General features: G+C 31.4%; 2 protein-coding genes across 2 annotated transcripts; one reads left to right on the plus strand and one right to left on the minus strand.

Annotated features, from left to right (window-relative positions):
- Positions 1-1,632: 1,632 nt before the first annotated feature.
- LOC108340642 (nucleolin 1) lies at positions 1,633-7,377 on the minus strand. The gene is made up of 22 exons (XM_017578146.2): positions 7,207-7,377; positions 7,030-7,078; positions 6,416-6,567; positions 6,177-6,317; positions 5,932-6,063; positions 5,704-5,811; positions 5,485-5,595; positions 5,189-5,296; positions 4,987-5,085; positions 4,752-4,844; positions 4,621-4,653; positions 4,414-4,521; positions 4,186-4,245; positions 3,881-3,961; positions 3,732-3,779; positions 3,560-3,651; positions 3,351-3,468; positions 2,939-3,033; positions 2,756-2,846; positions 2,582-2,673; positions 2,035-2,384; positions 1,633-1,920 (listed from the first exon to the last, which is right to left on the minus strand). The coding sequence occupies exons 1-22, from the start codon at positions 7,237-7,239 to the stop codon at positions 1,889-1,891; spliced, it is 2,226 nt and encodes a 741-aa protein (XP_017433635.2). The 5' UTR covers positions 7,240-7,377; the 3' UTR covers positions 1,633-1,888.
- Positions 7,378-13,486: 6,109 nt separating this feature from the next.
- On the plus strand, positions 13,487-20,985 carry LOC108340338 (enoyl-[acyl-carrier-protein] reductase [NADH], chloroplastic). The gene is made up of 13 exons (XM_017577638.2): positions 13,487-13,663; positions 14,664-14,977; positions 15,457-15,566; positions 15,739-15,794; positions 15,873-15,957; positions 16,051-16,098; positions 16,930-17,004; positions 19,158-19,269; positions 19,360-19,411; positions 19,500-19,551; positions 19,661-19,718; positions 20,327-20,425; positions 20,519-20,985. Exons 2-13 carry the CDS (start codon positions 14,701-14,703, stop codon positions 20,671-20,673), a joined length of 1,179 nt encoding a protein of 392 aa, XP_017433127.1. The 5' UTR covers positions 13,487-13,663; positions 14,664-14,700; the 3' UTR covers positions 20,674-20,985.
- Positions 20,986-20,990: the final 5 nt, after the last annotated feature.

Genomic DNA, 20,990 nt, shown 5'->3' on the forward strand with positions numbered 1-20,990 from the left:
TCGGTGAAATTTGTTTTATTATCATCTCATAGAAAATAAAGACTTAAATATTATTTTAAATAAAAAAATTATTTATATTCAATTTAATAAGCATATTTATTAAAGAGTAGTTCAATAAGATTTTTAAATCGAAGAAGTTCAAACTTATACATATTATATTTAAATATCGTGACTAAAGTTAATTATTATTTATCATTTTGTTATTATTTATTGTATTGTTATTATATTTTTCAGTATTATCACAATCAACTTATTAATCTTATAAATGTAATTAATATTTTAAAAAAATATTCACTTTATAAAGAGTCACTCTCACTTTATTTAAGACAAAATAAACAAAAGACAAAATAAACAATTAAAACTGTTAAGATATTCACCTATAAATAAGTCTATGTTTAATATTCGGGTAAGAATAAGATAATTATTAAAGAGAAAAAAAAAAGTATATAAGAGTCTTGTTTTTTTCTCATGGTTTGATTTTCTTGTATGGTTTGAAAAGTTTAAACCCCACTTCTATAGGCATGCATCAAAATTGCAATGTGCATCTTTTTCATATACATTTGTGCTTCGGTTATTTGTGGTTATCCCTTTAAGATTGACAATAATTTTTCATTTAACAATTTTTAAAAGAATTTATCATGTACAAACATAATTTCTATTTTAATACTTTCAAGTAGTTTGTGAGATTTATTGATTTGTATTTTAATATCTTTACTTCAATCAATTTTCAGTGATAGTAGTTTGTTATAATAAATCTTTGTTCAATAATATTTTTAACAATGTATTTGAAAGAGATTTCGAAATAGATTCGGTTTTCTTGTAGAAATAGTGCACACCAAAGGAATCAATGGATAATGCATTTTGAGCTCAGGCGTACCTTAATAGTCACTTACCATTTTTCAATGTTAGTTGTATAGTAAGGTGCAAAGTTTAAAAATGATGTTTAATGTGATTAGGTAATGCGTTGTGTTGGAATAAAAAATTTGTTCCACCTTTAACATTCAAAAAATATTTTTAAATTTTTAAAAAAGACTGAAGTTTTAAAGTGATATTTAAATAAAATTGTAACAAAAAAACTAAATTCAAATTCTATTATGATCAATTACGCATGTAATATTATTATAAATTTAAAAGAATTTTGTTGATAGTTTTATTATGATCAACTTAGAATAAGTGTGATGTAAAAAATAGCACTGAAGGAGTAAAAAAGTGAGGGCAGAAGATAACTTAATAAAATTCAGGATAAAATTATAATTTTAAATTGATAATAATACCTGCAATACCTATTTAGTGTATCCATAGATTTTATCCAACTACATCTATGGGCATAAATATTTTTATCATATCTTGTGTATGAAAATTTTGACCAGAAACCACTTTAATCTTTTAAACACTCCATATCAAACTTCTGAAAGTGATTTCCCATAAAACAAGGAGTGTTTTTTGTACTCAAATTGTAGTGTATGATGTTTTGACCCAAAAACACTTTAATTTTTAAACATTCGAAATTGATTTGTACAAAAAAAGATTGGTTAACTTCTCGAAAGTAGAAACCGGTGTTAACGAGTGTTTGAAGAATTATATATAATAAAGACAAGTTTAAAATATGGTGAAAGGTTTTAACCAAAGATAGGAAGCATGAATATATATATATATATATCTATATTTAGTTTGACTTAAAATAATCGGCAATGCCGAAGAGCTACAATTACTGTAATATAATAATGCATAAAAGCCCAATGTATCAAATCTCAAAATTTCCAAATACAACCAAAAATACTAAGAATTCATACTACTAACAAATACCAAAACTGAGGTGACAAAAATCCTAATGGAAGGTGAACAATACAAATACTAATTCAGTATCTGCAAGAAAGACTCGGCCCCTCTAGTCTTCATCGGCAAACTTGGTCTTTTTTCCTGCATAATCAATCATGAAAATAGTGAATCAGACGTGCATCAGTAAAACATTTTTATGCAGCAATTACCCATGTCAACTAAAAGAAGGTAAATCTTAACAAAACAAGAAAATACCTGTGCCTTCCGCCATGGATCTATTTGGAGGTCCACGACCTCTTCCACCACCGCCTCTTCCACCAAATCTACCACCACCACCTCTTCCACTTCCACCAAACCGGCCACCACCACTGCCTCCAAATCTACCTCCACCACTGCCTCCAAATCTACCTCCACTGCCACCTCTTCCACCAAACCTACCACCACCACCTCTTCCACCACCGCCTCTTCCCCCAGAGGCTTGATTATCCCTAGGCTCCCTAGGCTTGGCTTCATCAACTGTGAGGGTATAACCACCAAGGTCAGTTTCATGGAGTTCTAGAGCTTTGCTTATGCTATCAGCATCACCAAAGTCCATGTAAGCAAACCTGTAAATATTATAAAAGCCAAATTGTAAATATAGTAACATGTAGGTACAAGAGCATTTCTGACGATCATTCAGGAAAGAATCCCAGCAGACGAATATGACTAACATGGAAGTTAAAAAAATAAAGTCTAGCTTTCAAATCACATCATATTGAAATAACAGAATGAGAATAGAAAATAGAAGCCACAGATAACATACCCCTTGACAGCACCAGTATCGTAATCTTTCGGAATTGACACCCTTGTAATATCTCCACAAGAACCAAAATGTTCCTCCAAACTAGCTCTTATCTAAAATAAAGTCAAGATATTATATACAACTATAATAGCGATAAAATATAGCCAACGGGTACTGAATTAGATATATAATTACCGCATCTTCCCCAATTGTTTTATCAAAACCCCTTACATAAAGGGTAAGAGACTGGCCTCTTCCACTTCTCTGAGATGAGTCTTTCCAATTGCTACAGTTATTGATGGAAATAAGAGAAACGGCTAAGTGATGTTACATGAGATGCTTAAAACAAAATAATAAAAACATCAAAACAAGAATTACTTGCTATTGGGAGTATAAGCACCCCTGTCCCGGGACTTGGCTGAATCCAGCCGCAGTGGACGATTCAATAATTCTTCTCCATTCAACTCAAGAGCCTAAGAATAAGTAATTAATAGATTATCAGCTAAATAATTTAGATATGCATATACTCAATTCAAAGAACACAATAGACAAAAAGGGAACAATATTGATAGAACTAAACCTGCACAAAAAACATTATACCACAACACAATAAATTGCCCCTTCAACGCTAATAATCCCTGATAGCTTTACTTTTTAAGACGAGGTAAATAACACAATAAAAATCCCCCACCTTATAACTTCCAAAGTTAGAAAAAAAAAACAAAAAATTCCTGTTATAAAAACTTTACACGGAATAAATGTTATAGATCATAAGGTATCAAAAACTCACTTTCTGGGCAGCTTCAACTGTTGCGAACTCAACATGTCCAAATCCTTTAAACCTTCCTTCTTCATCTGTTGCAAGACGAACATCAACAACTTCTCCACAATCCTGGAAGAAATTTTCCCTGCACAATACAAAACACCATATTACTAGTTAAATAAATGAATAAGGCAAGAATAGTCAACAATAAGTATCGGATGAAAAAGAGCACATACACATCAGCTCGGGTAACACTGTATGCTAGGTTCCCAACAAAAAGAGTATTTGAAGCACCGCTTTCTGCATTTGGTGTAATTGGAGTATTGGGCTGCAAAATTGCCACATATAACATCACATAACTAGCATTCAAAGCAAGAAAGAATACAGAAAAAGATTAAGATTAAATACAGTTTTCTTTCCGGATGAAACAGTATCTAACATCTCCACATCCCTAGCCTGTTTTGCAAGAAGAAAGCAAATATTACAACAGGAAATCAAAAGATGGAACAAATTAACTTCAGAAACATAACATTGGCAATTGAATTGACGTTGCTTACTCTTTTTTGCGGTGTTTTGGAGGGTTCGTCCTCACTTTCTTCCTCTGAACTGTCACTGCTTTCTTTCACATTTTTCACAGCCTTCGAAGAAAAAGGGAAAAAAATCAAACCTCGACTTTTAAACAATCAATCTCAATTTACCATAAAAAATTCTAATATTGAATAGTTTTGCGAGTAAATATTACTCTTTTCATTGTTTCGAAGCATCCAGCATTGGTGCAATAAATAAGAATGCAAGCAACATTAAAATATAACAAGTACCAAACCAGAACTAATCCATTTGTAGATCAAGAAGGGACTTGTACCTTCTGTGGCTTTTCACTTTCATCAGAACTATCTTCTTCGTCTATATCCATCTTCTTCCCCTGTAGATAAAATACATAAACATGTCTGATCATGAATGACAAAAAAAAATAATAGAGACAAAAATAGCCGTGTTGCATTTTCAACATACAAATGTTGCAGATTGAGCTAAGATACTGTCAAATATTCAGAATAAAGATAATTAAACGCATGTGCACAAGTGTAAATACCTCGTCATCTGAAGAATCACTCTCTGATGAACTTTCAGTAGAACCTTTTTTAGGGGTCTTCACTACAGCAGCTTGTTTCTTGCTAAGATTAGCAGGTTTTGCAGTTTTCTGCAAAAAATTTATGAATTCAAATTGACGAGTGAACACCAAATACACAAAGCTTCACAATGCGGAATATGCATAAAATAAAACCAAATTTAAACCAACCTTTTCCTCTTCAGAGTCACTTTCAGAAGAATCCTGCAAAAGTTCAATAAATTTCACCAAAATATCAGAAAAGATGAATTTAATTAAAAACTATAAAACCAAAACCAACGGAGAAGATTTAAATAAAATACCTCTTCATCTGAATCACTAGTACTTGAGGTCTTAACAGGCTGCTTAGACACAGGCACTGACTTGGCATTGGAAACCTTTTTGGCAGCCTTCATCTGGAAACACAGAGACATTGGGTTTGTTTAAGTTCAATATCTGATTTACTTGATAAAAACAATCACAAACAACTAATCATTTGACTTCCAGAACATGAACCAAAAAGCACTATTAAAAGATAAATAAAATTAGTAAATTTACATTGTCTTCATCAGAGCTGCTATCATCAGAATCAGAACTATCAACTTTCTTCTTTGACACAGCAGGCTTTGACACAGCAGTTGCAGAGGGCTTGACATCCTGTATATTAACAATTATAAGAACAGAACATAACGCCCAATAACAAATTTATAAGAGTAAAATAAGCTCAGTTATCAATTGCATCCAATCACCCACAACTTACATCGTCTTCATCAGAGTCTTCACTTGAATCATCGTCTGAGCTTACCACTTTCTTAACTGGAGCAACTGATGAAGCAGGCAGCTTTGTAGTTGTAGATATTTTCTTTTTCTAATATTATCAAGTAAACCACGAGACAAAAAACAGAAAATTATTGCACAATGTTCCCACATATATTGGCGAAATAAAGATTGTCCAAACAGAAACACACTGAACAATCTACTTGATATAATTTCTTATTTTAATTCCAGATAAAATATACAACAATTTGGTGATGTCCCACTGAGTATAAAACTTACATCGTCCTCATCAGAGCTGCTATCAGAATCAGAACTTCCACTAGGCTGAGTTTTCTTGTTAGAAGAAGTTATATTCTTTGCTGCAGCAGGGACCGCCTTAGTTTTTGGAACCTTAAAACAATATGGAAAAAAGAGGAACCGTAAATATTTCAACAAACAAAAATCCCAAATACTGAGTTGGTTTTCTCCAGTTGAGACATGATGAAACGTGTTACTCACATCATCCTCGTCAGAGGATTCCTCAGATAAATCAGAAGAGCTTGCAGCTGCAGCTGGCTTGCCTTTCTTTGCAGAGGCAGTTACAGAGCCATTCTTGGCAGCAGGTTTCTGAAACCAAAAAGAAAAAAGATGACAAAGCCCATAAAAATACAAATATGAGTGATATTTCAACTGACGTAAAATTTATGCAATTTTAGTAATTTAATCATAAATAGTTGTGCACAATACCTCCTCTTCAGACGAGTCATCTTCAGAATCCTCAGAAGAACTGGAGCTGCTAGCGGGCTTGCCTTTCTTTGCTGGGGCACCATTTTTAGCAGGAGCCTTTTGTGCAGGTACAACAGCTTTTGGCACAGGTTTCTGAGTGAAACAAAATAAAAGCATAAAGTAATTGAAACAACAAATTACGACTGTGTTGACAGCTTGTTCAAATTTCCTCTAGAAATTCAACAATAAATAGTTAGGCACAATACCTCATCCTCAGATTCTGAAGAATCGTCTTCAGATGATTCAGAAGAACTGGAAACCGGCTTTCCTTTCTTTGCAGGGGCTTTTAAAGCACCATTTTTAGCGGGTACCTTTTTTGAAAGAGCAGCAGGTTTAACAGCAGGTTTCTGGACCAAATAACAATAAAAAATAGTGAGAAACGATAACAATCACATGAAAGTTAGACCTACTAATGCATGAAACCATGAATAGACGTGTGCAATACCTCATCTTCAGAATCTGATGAAGAATCATCAGAACTGCTTTCCTTCTTCTGCAGCTTTGCTTCCTTCTTTTGTTTCTGAGCAACCTCCTCTATCTTTTGTTTTTTTGCAATCACTTGCTTCTCACTTTCTTCTTCAGCTTGTCTCTTCCCTCCTGCACGACAGAAATAGTTACGAAAAAGAACAAGTCAAAATACAAAATATCAAAAAGAAGCTCCCAATCTAAATTACTGAGTTTGTGTGGTCTGTTAATTAGTCCACAGTAATACTTGTAAAAATTCCCTTCAAAAGCACAAAACAAAATAAGACTAATGAAATAGTTAATCATCTCAGTTCAAGCTTGAACTATATTCCACAAAATAGCAACCATGAGTAACAAAATCAACCAAACTTATTATTTCAATTCAAGCTGAAGAATTTCAAAGCAATTTTGGTTCCACCCCATTATAAAACAAGATCCAAACCAAACGTAAAAGCATGCCATTAAGTAAAACTGATTAACAAAAACATGATATGGATAATATGATGTATAAACAAATAATAAAACAATATTATAAAAACACAAAGAAAAACACATGAGACAAAGTTAAAACAAAAATAGAGAACTAAAACATACCCTTCTTCGCCGATTTGGATGGCGGAACAACAGCTGGAGCGGCATCAACCTTCAAGAAAACAAAACAACAGCCAAAGAACAAAGAAAAGTTAGCTAAGAAAGAATAGATAAACAAAAAAGTACAATGAAAAATGAAATTCATATAAAGATTAAAACAAGAAATAACTAAACACAAACCTTAACAGCTGATTTCTTGCTAGACTTGCCCATTTCAGATTAAAGGAAGGGAAAAGCAAAGTTTCACAGGTTAAGAGGAAGAAGCTGCGAAAGGAGAAAGAGGCTCTGCAAAACCCTACCGTCCGAAAGATTAGGGTTTTGGGAACAACAGAGTGTGTCTGAGAAGATACGGCTGCTATATTTATATACTACGCTTTGGTGAGGGGTTAGGGTTTTGGGCCTTGCAACAATGCTACTGTGCCTTTGTTGACTAATGCTTTCATGGGCTTAGATATTTTTCTTTCCAAATAATAATATATGCAATTAAAATAAAAAAATTTATGATTAATCTTTGTTAAAAAAAAGAAACTTAATACATAAATATTTGTTAAACATGAACATTATACAATCAAAGTTCTTAAAAAGTAAATATTTTCATCATAGTATTTATTTATAATATTAATTGTTCGAAATTCAAATTATTTATAAAACAAAGTTTCAGTTAAATCTAAATGTATTCAAAATTATAAATCAAAAAATAAGAAAAATATTTAGAGATCCTCTCGTAAAAGAAAAATAGTTAAAAAAATTCATTATAACTAAAAATATGTCCTTCAACTTAGATATTTTCATATTTCTCTATATATATACACAATGTTCCTCCAAATAAAATAAAATAATGTTACATTTAGATTTTTTTTAAAAATGAATATAAATTATTTTCTTGATAGAATTAAATATATACGACACAAATCATATTTTAATTTTAAAAAGTTATATAAAATTTAATAGAAACAAATATGATGCTTGTGTTTGAATTATTTTTTTTCATACTTCTATATTAACATCAATTTGAACCATCTAATTTCCTTCTCCATCAATTAACTTTATTTTCAAAATAACCGAGCAATGTTGTGCGAAAATACATGAAACAAAAAATCATAAGTTATAAAAAAAAATATCAACGCAATATATTTAATAAAAATCTTATTTCTTAATATCTTACTACATTATTGTTGAGTTTAAGAAGTTATACAAAATAATTTAATTAAGTAATATATTTATACTTTAATAAAAATAATCTAAACATATATTTTTACTTTTTTATTCAATAATTTACTTATAATACTAACATTTTTTTAAAATGTATCATATTCTACTTATAACTATATTAAGTATGATATGATATTATAACATTAAATAGTAACAAAGCAACTCTCTGGATGTATTAGAAGCAATGACTTATTCTCTAAAGATAAAAATAATAAAATAAGTTTTATATCTTTTAAATTAATAATCACAGTATATTTAAATCATATGTAATATAAAAAGAATAACCATTATTCATTTTTTCTGTTATTACTGATCTGTAATAATTGTCTTAAATCTCTTCAAATGTTATATCATCTTATTTTAATTTCTTTTTTTTTTTTACTTTTTCTCTTTTATATTTTGATAATGTTATTCTAATTTTTTTAGCATACTATTATTTTATTTTTCATAATACTTGATTTTATTTACAAAATAATGTTAAAATTAAAATGATCTTTTAAATACATTTATATTCATCATTATATGAGTGTAGAATGATTATACCAGTATATAGTAATATATTATAAATAAAAATACTGTGTACGAACTATAAGTCTGGCGGAAAATAACAACAGAATTAATTTATTTTTAATGGTAATGTAAATTTAATATGTTGTAATTAATATTTTTTATAATATCACTCGTATTTTATAAGTTTTGTCATAAAAAGTCTATGTCATATTACAAAATAAATTATTTTATAAACATTTAAATTTAATGTATACAAAATAAATTATAAGGATATAAGTAACTCATCATTATTTTTTATAAAATAAAAGGGTTAAATAGAAAAAATAAATTTTATATCAATTATTTTTATATTAGTTATATGGACAATGTAGAATTGTGTGGTAAAAGAGTTTATGACAATGTACATTTCTAGCTATTGTGTATTTATTTTCGTTAATAAATCAATTATTTATTAGCTTTAATCTTGTTTTATATTAAGTTTTATATTAAGTTAAGAGTATCTTGTATTGTTTTGTATTTTAGTAGTTTTATGTTTGTTTTATCTTTAATAGATTTGTTTATGAATGTAAAATTAATGAATGAGAAATAATTAAGTGGAGGAAAAACTTGACGAAGCACGTTTTCGACAATAAATGATCATTTTAAAGTAAATGTTCAGCTCAATGACACCAAACTTGTGCCCAACTCTGCAAAATTAGAAAGCAATCAGTGTTGTAGAGGATTCTAGTGCTGAGCAACACAATAGTGGCGTTGGGCGCCACCTGGTCTTGCACCGCTAGCACTAGACAGATAATCACTTTCATGTTTTAACTGACATGACATTGAGCGGTGCTGGTATGGTGCTCAGTTCACTCTCGACCTAGGGCAACTGAGAAAGTTCCTTAAGAGTTGTTTGGGGTGTTGGAAAGCTCATTCATTATCTTCGATCTCCATCCATGATGGTTTCCCTTTTTTGGGGTTTATGAGGAATTAGAGCTACAAATTAGAGGTGTTGAAGTGAAAGGGGACGCAAATAGAAAATCGAGCAACCGTCAAGAACAATGGGATATAGTTTGCATATTCTCTTTGGTTTCCATTTCTTCAATTTGTAAAACCTTAAGTTTTCCACCATTGAGAGATATTCTCATTTGTTAAGATCAGTTGTAAAACACAAAACTCTTTTGTAATTTTGTGTTAATAATGATATATGTTTTTTAAACCATGTTTAGTGTTTAATGTGGATTGTTCCCAAACTTGATTTGTTATTATTGAGGTGTTGGGAAATATCTTTAGAATCTATACTCAAAATTGAATGTTTGTTTACAAGAATATAACTTCATTCATCAGTAATAGTAAAATTTTGAATTTAATGCATGGTTACCTCTTGAATATTCAAGGGATTCAACTTGATAAGTTATCATAGACTTAAAATCAACAGGAATAGGATTTGATTAGGTTTGTCAGTTGATTCTGACATTAATATGGATTTGAGATGACTGTTAACGCATGACAATAAATATTGTATGTTGCATTTATTTGCCCACCAACTACAATAAAAATACAGAAATGGTTTTTTGTGTTTTTGTTATCTTTGTGTCTGATTGAATTGTGAATTGCGAGAATGTTGCACAAGTTCTTTAGGAGAAAACGAACTTGGTACAATATAATCAATGCATTTGTCCTTGGTTTGTGATTGGTGCACTTGTATCTCATTAAAGTTTAATGGATCTTCTTTTATCTAGTTTTTATTTTGTTTTAATAAAAAGGAGTAAAATATATATTTATGATCATCAAGTCTTTTCAAATGCAACTGTTTTGTGTAGTTCGCTATGTGTGAGTTTAGGCTAGGTGTGTGTAGTGTAGTGCCTTAAAAATACATAAAATGGTTTATTTATATTATTTGTTGGATAATGTTTAAGTAGATAATAATCATATTTCGTCAAAGAATTGATAAGCTAAACATTAATGATATATATCAATGTTAGTGTCGACTCTCCGTGTCTCTTTAAGATAATATTGTAATATGTCAACATCAAAACGCTTTACAACAATATAAACATTTCAATAATTTTATACCTATGACGAAAGTCATTTCAATTATTGCAACACATAAGAAAGAAACAAAGTATAGATAATTAAATTTGATAGCAAATTTTTAAATATTTATTGAATAATTTTTATTAAAATGTACAAAAATTATTACACGAGATAGATTGACGGACTAATCAGTCATACCCTACCCATTTCGCTACCCTTAATCATGTATAAGAAAAATTACATAAGAAAGTCGCGTGTGTTTAATGTTGCATAAATATCATGTAATGTATCTATGTGATTCAATGTAATTAGACAATGACCAAAGATAAAAGGCTTGTAAAGTCACAACAACTACAAAGGGATTTTAGATAACCGTTTTCTTGTTTAAACAAGTCATTTTTTAAGAAAAATGTTGACAACAATAATCCTAAGGAAAACATTAAATTATTGTAGTCTTAGGCAATCTCCAACCTTATATTTGTGAGAAAAGAATATCATTGATGTTTGAGAAGAACAAAAATAGTATTGATCATGTTGTATTATTTTAAGACGTTCGACTTTTTTGATGAGTGTAACTCGTAATTTTGAGACTACAACTTTCAAAAACATATATATGTTTGCATACTTTGAATGTGTGTCTGTGTTTAATATATACGTATGCATTTCTACTTTGTCTCCCATACAATTAATTATTTTTTATTTTTCTTAGTGGAAAAAACAAGGTCCTCTGTCCAATGAAAATGCAATACATCAACTTGCCTTTTGTTATTAATGTTAACATTGTATTACGATCTTTCTTAACTTATAGTTAGTATGAATTTACACCATTAGAGATATTTTGTTTACATATTACATATAGGTTCTAGCACAATATTGACACTTTTGTATCATGATATAAAACGAATATTAGTTTGTAATATAAATGTTGGTTTGGTTGCGATTATAATATAAATTTAATTGTAATATATACAATGATTTTGATTTGTATACATATTATTTTTTGTGAAGGTGTAAAAACATATTTGGTTGAAAAATGGCCTTAAATAGTACATATACAGTACCATTGAAAATATTTGTTGATAATTGAATTACAACAATACATTCGAATTTATGCATTGAAACAACACATTAATAATTAACCCTTACAAAATAAAATAAAAAGGCAAATTTTTTAATAATAGAAAGGATTCACAAACAAAGCTAACGAATTTTATGTATTTAGTACTTGATATATTTAACTAAAAAAATCACATGGTTATTAATGATTGTCTCTTTAATTAAGCTTGAAGTCTATATTAAAAGCGAAAACATTTAATTAATTTCTTATTCAACTTTTATAGTTTATTGAGTATTTTTTTTAAATATATTTTTCAATTGAATTTTTGCACTTTAATTTTCATGTTATGTGGGTGGTTTGAGAGTTAATTAGATAACGTGAATGTTTTCTTGTATTATTTTGTTTATGTAATTTTATAATTTTTTTTATGTCACGTGGATGGTCTGAGAGTTAATTAGATGATGTGACTATTATATTGTATTGTCTTGTTTACGTAATTGTATAATTTTTTCAATCTCCTTACATTTCTTAAATTTATATGACAACGTATTCTCTAACGATAATTTGGTGATATTTTTTTATGTGAACCTCAACTTCAACTTCACCTCATTAATCTATCAAACGACAAGTTTTGGTGGATGAACACTTTGATTACATGGGATGCCACAAAATTTATAGTATATTTGGTTAGTTTCCGACCGCACCCATGAAAATCCTACATTGATTAACCCTCACAAAAATATGTTGTTGAAGGTTTTTAACCTTTTTGAAAACTTACATGTTAGATTTTTTGCCACCAAGGTGGTCAAGGATTTTAATGATAAAGAGATTGATAATGAAAATGATGATTTGTTAATGTTAGATTGTAAGTAAAGGAGAAATTATAATAGTTAAAATTAAAAATAAAAATTATCACATTAATAATAATTAAATTATAAAATTATGTGTCAGAAATGTGACGAAACAATATATCACTTACGTCACTAAATTAACAAAAATATCAAATATCATAGATCAACTTAAAAATTTAATTTTTAATACTTCAGAGATCATGAAAATTTAATAAAGCACAATTGAAAATTTTAAAATTTAAGAAGTTAAAACTTATTAAACCTAAAACAAAATAAAATCAATGAAGTCTTTTTTTTATATCTACAAATTAAATTACCAACAAATATGTATACTCCAATACATATTATTCATTTATTTTCGTCATGATAAAGCAATGATTAAATTAATTACATATTATAATCTAAACTCTTTTTATTGTCAATAATTATCACTTAAAGCACCCATGATCTAATCAAATATGTACACAAATATAAATATAAAATTAATATTCGTTAAAAGGAATGTTTATAAAGTAAAAAGTAATATTTGACATTTATAATGAATATAAAGTTATTTTTTTTAAATAATACCCACATAGTACATGACATCAACATAGGACAATCATTATTTTATCTCCAAGAGTATAAAGAGCTTAGTTTTTAAGGTAAAAGAAAATATAAAACAAATATTTATAAGGTCCCTTTAATTCCCAGACTCACTAAGTTAGTTGAATTTGAGGAATTTTACATTCAAAATTTCAGAGGGAGTAAAATTAGAGACAAATACCAGTAAGAATATTTTTACCAAAAAAATCACCAGATAACTAGCAATAATACTGGGTGTGTGAGAGAGACTCGCCACTTTGTGATGTGCTTTCGACAATTCCAAAGTCCCAAATTCAACTCGTCTCTACTCATTTTTCTCATCATCTAAACCCCAAACTCGTCTCTTTCTATAACACTGTCTGTACTCATTTCCATTCCTCACATTGGCTCTTTTATTACATATCAGGTAAACCCCACCTTCCCCTTCAGGCCTTTATGGCATCTGTTTGCTAAATCACTCGACTTTCGTGGTAAAACGTTTGTGGGGTTTTAGTGAGAAGTGCAGATTCAGTTACTACGCTTAAGAATGTTGCTGGGTTTTTTTTGATCGGCAGAATATGAGCTAAAGTTTTGTTCTTTTTGCGGATTCTGGGTGCATTTTTCTGCATTGTGTGCTGGGCTTAGCTTTTTGTTCTCACGGTTCAGTAACCATTTTTGTGAAAACTGGAGATTTTAGATGTGATTTGACTAAATGACTGATAGATAGGTAAACACCTCAGGATTTGTGTATTTCCCCTGTGGTTCTCCTTTTTTAATTGTATAATTGTTCGAGAATGTCAGATTGCTGGTTCTGTGTGAGTGTCCCAGTAAAGGGATTTAGTAGTCGTAAGTCATGTTTTGAAAATAATTTGAATAAGTTGGTTGAAATAATTTGTTATTATTTATTCTTTTTGGACTTTTAAGTACTTGCTAAGTCTTTTAATGTCCACGTCCCTTTTGAAGCCGCTGGTTTCATATGATTTATAATGTTTTGTCCTCTTGTTGGAGATGACGTTGATTTGTTGGATTTGTGTTTTCGTGCTTGTTAAAATATATGAAGGGGATTTTTCAGCTACGAAGAATTCAGAGAAGTTATGGAGGTCTATAGAATATTATTTTGTATATTTATTGTTGACTACTTTCATACTTTGATATTAATTTAATCTTAAATGATACCTACTCTTTATATGATAGATTCAGTTCAAACGTGAAAATTTTGGATTTTATGACGACTTTAACTCAATAATAATCATGTGGACATTCTGAATTGTCTAAAGTTTATTCTGTAATCAAGCTATTGATGACTATAACGTACTGTTTCACTATGTCACATTTAACGTTTAAATACAAGATCCCAAGAATAAGAAATCAGTTAAGTCTAGTCTAGAAGTGATTTTTAAGGCATTGATGTTTGTTTTCTTATGTAGATTTAGGGCCCCTTCTGCCATACTGCACACATTGAAGATGGCCACCACATCATTCTCTGGTTTGCAATTTGCAATGTCAAGGTCATGCATTCCTTCATCACAGAAGACTGCAGATGCAAGTGCTGTGGTTCTTGGTGGTAAGTCCAAGATTGGATCATGGAATAAACTTGCAAGTGCATGTAATGTTGCATCAGTGCAACCTTTCCAGAGGGGCTTCACTTCATCGTCCATAAAATCTGTCAAAAGTGTCACAAAGGCTACATCTGAGTCTAGTGCAGAAAGTGCTGTCTCAGGATTGCCAATTAATCTGAAAGGTATCGTTCAGTTTCTCTGATGCTCTTTGTTAATATTAATTTTTATTTACATGTCTCGATGATGTTTAACTAGAGTTTAGGCAACATGTTAAATTTAAATTTCTGATTATTTAACCTTCTTATTCCATATTTACTACAATTATTTCAAGGTATAATAATGAGCCTCTGATTAATGTAAAGCATAACCTGTTTCCTCGCAGCCACTCAAGAGATGGTGGTTACTTGGCTGTAAAAATCTATTGAAAGTTTGCCGTTTTAACCAGGCCATTTATATAATTGTTCGTTACGTGAATAGCATCTAATATTCAGATTTATTAGTTTTTTGTTGATAGTTTAAGCAAAAGTGAGTTTTCTTATGCAATTTTGTAATTTGAATGATTATCTATCTATCTATCTATCTATATATATATATATGGATATTTCTGTCATGGCGTGTGAAAGTTATTATAGCTTTACTGAAAATAGCAATATATGCGTAGGTAAAAGGGCTTTTATTGCTGGTGTTGCTGATGACAATGGATATGGATGGGCAATTGCAAAATCTCTTGCTGCAGCAGGAGCTGAAATTCTCGTCGGCACATGGGTTCCTGTAAGCTATTTGTTTTTTTTGTATAAAAAGGTGGTTACTTATTAGTTGTTATACAAATTCACTAGGTTCTGTCTGCTGACTTTTGGAACAACACCTCCTCCCCTCTAGTGCATATGTTTTCCACCAGTTCAATTATGTTCATACATTTACTGACTGTAAATAATTTCTACAGGCTCTGAATATTTTTGAGTCCAGCCTACGGCGTGGAAAGTTTGATGGGTCACGCATGTAAGACTTTCAATACTGTTACTGATTTTGTCTGTTAGACTATGCAATGCTCTGCTAATACAAAACTATGTTTTCCAGATTACCAGATGGATCAATGATGGAGATTACCAAAGTTTATCCATTGGATGCAGTTTTTGACAATCCTGATGAAGTGCCAGAAGATGTAAAAAAGAAAGGCCTAGTTTTTTTCCTTGTTTTTCATGTCAGAATTTATATCCTCATGCTTTCTTTGTTTTTTTTTTGGAAATTTTTGTAGATAAAAACAAACAAGCGGTATGCAGGATCCAGTAAATGGACCGTTCAGGTATACACTAGATTTTACATGGTTAAAACGGTCTTATTGTTGCCATCTTGGATAAAATTGTTGAATGATATACTTATGGGAAAAAAACTGGAATTTAAGGCTGAAAATTATGATTGCTTATTTTTATGCTTAAAATTGATTTCAGTAGACTTTTGTAGCCTTTACTAATCTGGTGTCACATGCTCTAGCGTGTTTGACATCTTTAGTCAAGAAGAACACGCCTCTTAATAGAAGCTTAAAGTCATTTTTTCTTTGTTTTCATCTCTATGACAGAAAATGCTAAACTAAGAATGTATTTTAATTTACCCTTACACTTTTTGGTTGTTTTTCTTCTTTCCTCTCTTGTAAATGTGAACAAATGATTTTCTTATACATCTTAAGCAGTATTTAAAAACTAGAGTTTGACATATTTGATATAAGATTATTACTTTTGAATCAATATGTTTCATGCCTTGTGTGACTGTGTACAAATAGCAGTTATGACGACCTGTTGCCCTTTATTTTTGAGTACGAATTTTGCATAGGTCATTCAACTACTATTCTTACATCATATGCTCTGGATATCGTATTACAAAATGTCTTAAGCTAAAGCTACATCACTTTTTATTCTACATTAAGGAGATGATTCTTTGCCGATGTCTTTTCATTTGGCTAGTTAAGCATATGATATTTTTCTTATGGGGAGTTGAAGAACCCTGGCATTCAATGAAATATTTAAGCCTAGTGGTATTTTTGGATAATATTGTGAACTGTGCCTCAAGCTGTCCTGATTCCTGCCTGACATAATTTGTGAGCTGTAATATATCGGTTATTTATTGCTATACTTTTCAGGAAGTTGCTGACTCTGTTAAGGAAGACTATGGCAGCATAGATATCCTCGTGCACTCACTTGCCAACGGACCAGAGGTACAATAGATACGTTAATAAGCTTAAATGGTTCTTCCAGTGCGATCACAGCACTTCTACTTAAATTGAATGCCCCAATTTTTCTGGAATAAAATTCTGAAGGGAAGGATTGTGAAGGGTAATTCTTGCAATCAAGTAGCCTTACGTTATTTGGGAGACAACTAGACTCATGTGAAAAGCTCATATTACGAACAATGAGAATTCTAAGATTCTTCATCTTCTCAAATACAGTATCAGTACACAAGTGACATTAATTATGTTGTCACAAGAAACAAAGTTGGCAACTATCACTTATCATATCATCAACAAGTACTTGAAGAACATCTTCGTGAAACCACAATCTGCTGCATTCACCAATTTCAGCCCATGCTTCCTCTTTGACAATCTCTTTACCCATGTCTTGTATCAGGTCATGCATCTCCAAACATTTGTTTTGGCTGTCAACAGTTAATAAAGATTTATTAACTAATGTATCAATGCCATCTCCTGAGTTGAAGTCACATGCATCCAATACTCTATTTACATATTCTGATTTTGCCCTTTGAAGAAGCATGCAATGTCGAGAAAAATGTTTTTCTCATTGAAGGGCAAACTATCATAGCTTATTCTGAGAACTTTTTGAACATCTCAATGTGGGCTCTTTCCATATCTATCTAATGCATTCTTCCATCCACCAAAATATTTTCCAATCATATGAGAGCCCAAAACTTTTAAGTTCAGTGGGAGGCCTTTGCAACAGCCTATTGCACGATTTGTCAGATCTTCATAGTTTGTTTCAAGACAACTGTTTCCAAAGGCACTTTGAAAAAAGAGTTCCAGAGACTCTTGGTTGTTTAGCATTTTCACTTCATATTGATCCCACCAACATCAAGTAAATGTTTATCTTGTTGTTACAATGATTCTGCTCCGCTCACCATACCAAAATCTTTTTCCTGCCAAATTGTTTAACTGTTCAATGTCATCAACATTGTCGAGAAATATGAGAACTCTTTGAGTGTAGACTGTGTTTTATTCTGTTGGTTCCTTCTGCTTTACTTGCCAGCTGAATTTTACTGTCCTCAAGGATCTCTGATAGAAGCCTTTGTTGCAGAAATTCTATACCCTTAATTTGATTTGAGTTTTCTCTAACATTGAAAAGAAAACATGAAACCTCAAATTCTGGTAAATGGAGTCATACAAAGATTTAACAAGTGTGGTTTTGCCAATTCCACCTGTTCCATGAATCCCTAACAATGTGATATTAAGAGACTCAAGGTTTAGAAGTGATTTCAGTTCTTCAACTCGATACTCTCGTCCTACTATATGCTCATCACTTGACAAATATTTAGGAGACACTTTCATGAAAATCTTGCTAACAAGTTCTTCTATAAACTTTGATTCATCTCTCCTAAAACATGAACAATCATCCATATATATATACATTCATCAGTAAATATTTCTTTTTTGCATAATCATTTAATAGAATAAGGCTACTTCATGTCGTATTACTTACCCTTGTTCAGATTTCAGATGCTCTCCTGTCATATTGACTATGACATTCAAGGTTGACCTCCATTGGAGCACCTTCTTTGAGTCTTTTCCAAACCTTTTTTCATGTCTAGTCATGGCTTCACCATAACTTCCGTTCTGATGTCTCACATCTGAGGGATTCACTTTGCAGAAGATTGGCCAAACCAACTGGTTTTTTGACTCCTTACACTCGAGGATCTTCACATGTTCATCAAGGCACCATGAAGAATCTGAATAATTTTCTGATAAAAGAACAATTGAGATGCTAGATTCTTCAATGGCTCTAAGAAGTGTTGAACCAATCTGATCTCCAAGCTTGAGTTCTCCATCATCCATGAAGGTGATAATTCCCTTCCGACACAAAGCATGATAGAGATGACAAGTGAATGTGTAACGAGTGTCTTCTCCCCTAAAACTAAGGAAAACATCATACCTGCACTTGGTTTCACACATTGCACCATCATTTGCCATCATTGATTTTCACTATATGAACTTTCAATACAATTCTCCTACATCAAACGCTACATGCTACAACTTATATAAGAAAACTAATGTTGGTTTTACATAATAAGAATAATAAAAAGAGAAAAAATCATCTCAAGCATTTAGCATCTGGCTTTAGTAAGAAGTTAGCTTTGATATAGGTGACAAAACCATTGTTGGAGACATCTCGGAATGGATATCTTGCTGCAATATCTGCATCTAGTTACTCCTATGTCTCTTTACTAAAGCATTTTCTTCCAATTTTGAACCCAGGTACGTGTCCTTTCTTACATGGCTTGCATTGTATTACTTCCTACTTTCACCTATATCATTTTAACTTTTACTTTTATGGTTTGATTTTAGGTGGCTCTTCAATCTCTCTGACATACATTGCTTCTGAAAGGATCATTCCTGGGTATGTTGATTATGCCATAGAAAGTACTTATCATTCTTGGATTCATAATTTTAGACTGGCAATATTCATGATCTAAATACTGATACAGATATGGTGGTGGTATGAGTTCTGCAAAAGCTGCACTGGAGAGTGATACCAGAGTGAGCTTCCTCCCCCCAAAATTCTCCGTTTCATGGACTGACTCAGATGTGCTTCGTTGCTTCTTCTTTCTCTCTCTCTCTATTTACATCATATTTCATACCTTTTCAGGTTCTTGCTTTTGAAGCAGGAAGAAAGCGCAAAATTAGAGTCAATACTATATCTGCTGGTAACCTCTCTCTTTTCCAATTTCGGGAGTCTTCATTCTGTCTTGCTAAGATTTCATAATGGGGAAGACGTTGGTGGGGACTGATGTGTGCCTTGCTTGGTCTGTGACATTTTGCACAAGTGCGCATAGTCCTAAAAGTTTGTTCTTTTATGCCATGTGGGTGCAAGAATCTATCAATTACATTGGTTGGGTATCTTAAATTTGTTAAACAAATGCCAGACCATCTCTTTTGTTATGTATTGGTAAATAAAAATGAGCTATTCATTTGGGCACCTATGTTTGGACTCGATTTGAATTTCCACACCATGGTTTTACGATCTGTTGCATTGAATGCTGGCTCTAGTCAACTGTGTTCTTAACTGCCACCAAAATGATACCAAATAGTTGAGTGGTATTTTACATAATCAACACGAATTAAGTCTTTTCTGCAATAGAGTAACCTTGTAGTTCCATTTAGATTACCTGTTTTTTGCTAGTTCATGGTTCTCTCACCCACTGCAGATAATTCCATCTCTGATAAGTTAACAAATTTCCTTCAATGTCTGTTTACATGTTCACTGAATTTAGTTTTTGTGATTAACATGTTGACACTGTATTTTTGTCCCTAGGTCCACTAAGAAGTCGGGCTGCAAAGGCTATTGGATTCATTGATATGATGATTGATTATTCATTAGCCAATGCACCTCTACAGAAAGAACTATCGGCAGGTAACAGTCATCAGAATGATTCCTTGTAATGTAAGCTTCCAGTTTCAATCTGTGACCATTTGCACAACTGAGTTGAATTTTTTGTTCTTACAGAGGAGGTGGGCAACGCAGCTGCCTTCTTAGCATCACCTTTGGCATCTGCTATCACTGGTACTGTTCTATATGTTGACAATGGTCTGAATGCTATGGGTGTTGGAGTTGACAGTCCAATATTTAAAGATCTTGACATTCCCAAAGACCAGCATTAAGTGGCAGCTACCCCACAAAAGCTAGTGTCACCGGAATTAGCATAGGCATTGGCGATATTTTTTATTTTTTTTTGCATTCAGACTGTAGGATTCAGAGTTGAGCATTTGCTTTGCGATTTGTAGGCTTATTTTTGGAGTTTTTCCCTTACGGCTTTTAAACCTTTCTTTTGGCATTATGCTAAGAAATGCAGGTCATATGAATATGAATGCAAAAATCACATGTTCACGAGAATTGAAATATAAACTTGCAATAAAAATGTATTCCTGTGTGACGTCTATCCTGTGGATAGAATCTTGGGAGTTGTGACATTACAGAG

The sequence above is a fragment of the Vigna angularis genome, chromosome 5, assembly GCF_016808095.1.
Source record: "Vigna angularis cultivar LongXiaoDou No.4 chromosome 5, ASM1680809v1, whole genome shotgun sequence".
NCBI classification, from domain to species: Eukaryota; Viridiplantae; Streptophyta; class Magnoliopsida; order Fabales; family Fabaceae; genus Vigna; species Vigna angularis.

Coding starts and splice junctions, on each gene's coding strand:
- LOC108340642 (XM_017578146.2), bottom strand. CDS start 7,239: ATGGGCAAGTCTAGCAAGAAATCAGCTGTTAAG. Junction 3,962..4,185: donor AAAGTGAAAAGCCACAGAAG/GTACAAGTCCCT, acceptor TTTTCTTCGAAG/GCTGTGAAAAATGTGAAAGA. Junction 3,469..3,559: donor AGTGTTACCCGAGCTGATGT/GTATGTGCTCTT, acceptor TGTATTGTGCAG/GGAAAATTTCTTCCAGGATT.
- LOC108340338 (XM_017577638.2), top strand. CDS start 14,701: ATGGCCACCACATCATTCTCTGGTTTGCAATTTGCAATGTCAAGGTCA. Junction 16,099..16,929: donor CCAGTAAATGGACCGTTCAG/GTATACACTAGA, acceptor TATACTTTTCAG/GAAGTTGCTGACTCTGTTAA. Junction 19,270..19,359: donor TCTTCCAATTTTGAACCCAG/GTACGTGTCCTT, acceptor GTTTGATTTTAG/GTGGCTCTTCAATCTCTCTG.